The 5,409-nt window shown below is 41.2% G+C and overlaps 1 protein-coding gene across 1 annotated transcript; it reads left to right on the top strand.

Moving 5' to 3' along the window:
- The first annotated feature begins 290 nt into the window (after positions 1 to 290).
- On the top strand, positions 291 to 4,515 carry LOC144197832 (protein Wiz-like). The gene is made up of 8 exons (XM_077718497.1): positions 291 to 447; positions 627 to 891; positions 1,238 to 2,068; positions 2,199 to 2,537; positions 2,660 to 2,874; positions 3,033 to 3,213; positions 3,296 to 3,455; positions 3,975 to 4,515. Exons 2-8 carry the CDS (start codon positions 708 to 710, stop codon positions 4,129 to 4,131), a joined length of 2,067 nt encoding a protein of 688 aa, XP_077574623.1. The 5' UTR covers positions 291 to 447; positions 627 to 707; the 3' UTR covers positions 4,132 to 4,515.
- Positions 4,516 to 5,409: the final 894 nt, after the last annotated feature.

Raw genomic sequence — 5,409 nt, 5'->3', positions numbered from 1 at the left:
CTTGTTTTAAACGTTTTCCACGTCGGTATGTTCTTTGTTTGGATTCGTATCTGCAAATAATCAATAATCAAAATTTGCAACATTTTTTTCAAAGTCATACTATCTTTATTTGCCACTGGATTTGTTGAATTAACTATTTAAAAATACATAGCTTTACCGGGCATTGGTTTCTTTCTTGGATCTCCATATACACTGCATAAATTATTTATATATAAATACACCTTAACAGGACTGGAAGGAAAATGTTAACTAGTTGACATTCGTTTGATAGCTATAACCTCCATCAAATGATTCCTGTAGTTGCAGATCAGATGTGCACAATGAGCAGGATTATTTTTAGACCATTCTGCTTTATAAAATTGTTGCAGTTCAGCAAGATTCCAGAGATGTCACGGTCAGTTTGACACGCCTGCAATTGACGCCGGGCAACTTTTCTCGCATAGAATGGTTGTACTATTTTATAGTTGAAATATCTTAAAGTACTGTGCATCACTGGCATACAGAATAGTAGCAAATTTAGAGAAGAGTAATGCCATTTTATTGGGAGCACCTGTTCACTTAACTCTAAATTGTTGGCCGTAATGTGATATTAATCGCTAACGTCATTCCTCTGCTTGATTTGACAGTCAAAGGATCCTCTACCTACTACGAGAAGAGAGATACGACACGATTTCCAGAGTTCCAGCTGAGTCAAAGATTCCAGAATAATGGAAGCCCCAAAAGAGATGGATCTGCAACATTCTCCAGCCCGAACATCAGCAGGATTGCCTCTCGACGCATCTCATTCAGCCTTAAGTCGAGAGGAGGGAAGCGCTTTACCCTCCAAAGAGTACCGGACACCAACAAAGCCACTATGGGCACCTCTTGAAACGGATGCACCAGTCACACTAGGTATGGATCTCTCCTTGGATAATGAAAATAAATCTCAAAAAGTTATCTGTGCGCATGTGGTGGCTCAAAGTAAGTTTTTTGTATTGTCAAATTATACACATTTGAAATGCCAAATTCCTCATTGGTAAAAAAAAATCAGTGTGTAAGCAATTGAATAAATTCACTGAATAGTTATTTCAATAAAGTACATATTTTTCTTCATTCATTTGAGCCGTCCCGTAATACTCTGAAATGTGTTGTTTCACATGAACACCTTTATTTCAATAATAATTATATATTTTTTTAAACAGCATTTTTTTGTCTGTCCAAATAATGTGTCACTAAATTCCTTCCCTCCATTTTGTAGCATCAGAAATCAACAACCACGAGGTTCACCTTTGTAAGCTTTGTAGCAGCTGGTACGAGACACGTCAAGGTTTATCCAGTCACGCACGCTTCCATCTGCAAGAGATGGGAATCCCATACACTGACGTCAAGGGCAGTAGCCCCATCGACTTTCTATATCGGCTCATGAAGGAAGAAAAATTAAAATCTAGCAGCAAGAAGCAAGAGAAGTCTAAGTCTCCAAACAATCTACTTGGGGCTTCTACCAAACGTCCATCAGGGTTGTCGCCTCCACCCAAATCGGCTCCTTGTAAAAAGCCAAAGCCCCCTGAGGAGTCCATCTGCATTCTTTGCGGCGAAGTCTGCAAAAATCGAAGAGGCCTGGCTAGCCATTCCCGCTCTCACTTGCGCCAAATTGGGGTTCTCGACCTACTTGGGAAACATGAGTCCGCTATAGACACTGTCCAGGATCTGGTAAACAGCGGTGTGTTAGAATCAACAGCCAAACCCAAAACGAACAGTAGCAGCAGTAGCAGCAGCTCCCTTTCAGCACCTTCACCAGCACCAACTTCTCCACTCGCCTCCCTGCCTTTGTCTCCCGTGGCGGGGGAATCCAAATCCTCTTTTCCCTCTACGTTCCCAAGCCCGGAGAAGCCTCCTCAAAACTCAGTGAATCGGGCACCGAAAGCTAAGAAAGGCTTTCGTCTGGCTGTTGACCCCCTCCTCAAAAAGACAAAGTCTGAACCTTTGGAGGTTGATATGTCCCTCGAAAGCGGAGGTGGCGGCGGCAGTGGCGCTACGCCACCACAGAGCACATCTGCTCCCACAACTCCTTCCAAGACTGTCGTTGCAGGTAAGCAGTTTTGGTCCGTAAGACTGTCTAAAACGTATTCTCTACTGGAGGCAGGACTTATGCACATAAACAAATGCTCTGGAAGTAATGGTTTTAAATATTGCATTTTTGTTGTTGCATTGACCCACAGATGAAGGTTCGCCACCGACAGTCCTCTGTGACTACTGCGGTCAGCTTTTCGAGACTCGCAAAGCCCTCTCGTGCCACGCCCGGGCTCATCTCCGCCAGCTTGGTATCAGCTGGTCCATCAGGACATCACCAATTGATCTCCTAAAAGAAGTTATGGTACATGGGGAAGAAAAGTTCTTGTCGGGCGAGTTGCCGTCATCACTGAAAACTCAGTGGAGTCCTCAAGGTTCTAAACGTACCTTAGAGAGCCCACAGGCCATCTCTAACCACAGTTCCTCACCTGTGGATTACTCCATGAAAGACAAATCTCCATCTTCCAAGAGTTCAACTGTGACTTTGGGTAAGAAATCAGGGACAACTTTAAAATATGACCTTAAATGTACTCTCCAAACCGCAAAACAGCTTTTTTGCAAATAAGTGAATCAGCTTGAATACAACTGAGTGTTTTTGTGTGCTTTATAGGGATATCCTGTGAGCTTTGTGGCTTTCATTTTGAAAACCGCAAGGCACTGGCCAGTCATGCGCGGGCACACCTTCGTCAACTGGGCGTGCTGGAATGGAAAGCAGAAGGGGCCAAGTCGCCCATTGAACTCCTAAGCGATTTGATTCAAAAAGACCCGGTGAAGGTGGCTGCTGTTACCCGTCGCTATCTTGAGGGAGACTTGTACATCAAGAAGGTGCATTTTTAACTTCTCATATTGACTACAAAGACAAATGATTTGGAGAACGTATCCTAAAATGTCCTACATAGATTTTCTTGCCTATTTTTGACTTGGAACCTTTTTGTCCCAATGTAAATTCAAATATTCTGTCCTTCATCCTCTTTTGGTCCTAGAAAACCCTTTCATTATCCAACCTGTCAGATTCGGAATCGTCTCCTGGCAGCAACATGAAGTTATCAAGCCCTAAATTGGGAAGAGACGAGCAAGATGTGTCTTCTGTTTTGTTCAAGAAACCACTAAGCCTTACACAGTCCGGGTCGGTGACTGGCAGTGCCGGTGTGCGCTCTCCAAGAGGTGAACAATAAAAACACACGACCATGCAGTACATAGAGATTCTCACTTAGCTCCTATTAACTACTACTTCTGTGTTTTCCAGCACTTGCACTCCCAAAACAACTTCCACCCAGAGGAGAAGAAACTCAAGACACCAACTCCCAGCAGCCATCACGGTCTGGCAGCATTCCAGCGCTCTTACCCAAACCACCATTAACTCCTTTAGTCAAACTGGTTGGAAAAGTTTACTCCCTCAAGTGCAGGTCAGTGATTTGGCATTCACGGAACACATTTTTTCACGGTCGGGCGAGTCAGTCCAGAATTAGAGAATAATTGACCTTCAAAATTATTGACAGTTAAGACTTTACTTTTCAGATTTTTTTTTTAGCTACATTCCCATCAATAATGTCTAGTAAATTATTTAAGGCACAATTGGCTCATCTTACAGATCAATTGTACAATTTGTTTGACATGACTTAGTGGAAAAGGACAGTTAGAAGGTTGCAAATCTGCATTCATGTTAGCTTTTCCTCAGGAATAGACACATTTCGTAGGTGTGCCTTAAAAAAGAAATTCCTATTAATAATAGGGATGTCATAATCGCCTATTTTTGCTCTTCAGTCTAGTCTAGACTAGTTTTGTTTCGCTGCCTCTAGATGGCAACACACTCATTTCCACTGTACTTAGCTTGAAGCCCCAAACAGCAGCAGTTGCAGTCGGATTTTTTTTTCTTCCTTCTGTGCTGGTTAGATCATCTTTCCTTATTTTTGGCTGTTTGACAGGTTTTGTGAAAAAGTGTTTCACGGACCTCTGTCTGTTCAAGAGCAGTGGATCACACACCTGCAAAAACACATCCTGTCGTTGGGTTACAAAGGTCAAGCGTCCCCTCCCGCCGTGTCATCGTCTCCCCCAGGGCTCATCCAGCCCGTGGCTGTGTAGTTTCAACATATCTTGCTCTGAAACCTACGCAAATGGGGATCAAATGTTGAGGTTGTCTTAATTTGAATCTTTTTAGGCTTTACACCATTGTCACTCTCTACCAAACGTTATTCAAATGAATTGTGCAGGTTGAGTATAAGCAAAAACACCAAACCTCATTTTTCATATCACGATCATTTGATAAACTTTTTGTTTTGTCATGCTAACTTGACTGTGACAAAATTGTAACTTAAATATGCCAGGATGTCAACAAATGAATGAATGATCATTGACAACTTTTTGTCTTTCAGAAAAACAGATTCTCTGTCCTTTGAGATTGTATGCAGTCATATGTATTTTTAACTCATGGTTTTACTTATTTTTACGTAAATTAAAATTCTGTATGTACCTTATACGGATTAGTAAGTGTTTAATGTCCACCACTCTAAAAAAAAAATGGAGACCGGCCAATATGCGACTAGTAAGAATGGGAATTATGATGTCAAACACAGTGTTTGCTAATAATTCCACTCGTTAAAAAGTTAGTGCCAATACAATAATAGCAGCAGCTTTTCATCACAACTCAACTTCCACTTATGAGAATAGCAAACAGAACTGGAAGTTTTTCCTCTCATCTTATGCAACCTTTATTCATGGAGAAATTTCAATGAGAGAGCTTCCATTTTGGCAAAATCAACAGTGACAACATCCACATGGTTTTAATGACCAAATGGTGGTATAGCCTTCAGTCTCAGTATTTTTTTATAATGATTCCCAAAAATTATAGCGTTGTGGAAAACTCCTAATATGGAGACAAAAGTCAACTTTAAGACAATGTCTTTTTAGGGAGGTTTTTTTTTTCATTTCTTGCCTCATATTTTTACACAAGGTGACTGTAAATTAGCTATTATCTTAAGAGTAAAAAAATGGAACTGAGCCGTGTTTTGGATTAATATTCGATGCTGTTGCTAGACATTTTCTCACCATGTTAACGACCTGTTTTTCAATGTTAATAACTCAAACTATGTTGCAGTTTTACTCAAGGCAATGACTGAAGGTTGAACTGACTCAACAAAGTCACCCAAATAAATTCCAGCAAAGGTGCAGTGAGGTTAAGGGGTTGACGTGGGGGTGCCGTGAACACTGGCCCTGGGTGATTGGCGAGTCAGCATTTGGCTGATTGTAATCGCACTCCCCATTTTCAGGAAAGGTAAAAAAAAATCAATAGATTACATTTGATTGCTGAATTAAACACAATCACTTCAGATGTGGATTCTTTAAGTCCTGAATCTATAGATA

Source organism: Stigmatopora nigra, chromosome 6 (assembly GCF_051989575.1).
Source record: "Stigmatopora nigra isolate UIUO_SnigA chromosome 6, RoL_Snig_1.1, whole genome shotgun sequence".
NCBI classification, from domain to species: Eukaryota; Metazoa; Chordata; class Actinopteri; order Syngnathiformes; family Syngnathidae; genus Stigmatopora; species Stigmatopora nigra.
The sequence above is the reverse complement of the archived record's forward strand: the minus strand, read 5'-3'. Positions and strand labels throughout refer to the sequence as shown.

What these genes read in the sequence shown, in the direction of transcription:
- LOC144197832 (XM_077718497.1), top strand. Translation starts at nt 708, where the DNA reads ATGGAAGCCCCAAAAGAGATGGATCTGCAACATTCTCCAGCCCGAACA. An exon ending in GAGTTCAACTGTGACTTTGG is followed by an intron (nt 2,538 to 2,659) that starts GTAAGAAATCAG and finishes TGTGCTTTATAG; the next exon opens with GGATATCCTGTGAGCTTTGT. An exon ending in CGGTGTGCGCTCTCCAAGAG is followed by an intron (nt 3,214 to 3,295) that starts GTGAACAATAAA and finishes TGTGTTTTCCAG; the next exon opens with CACTTGCACTCCCAAAACAA.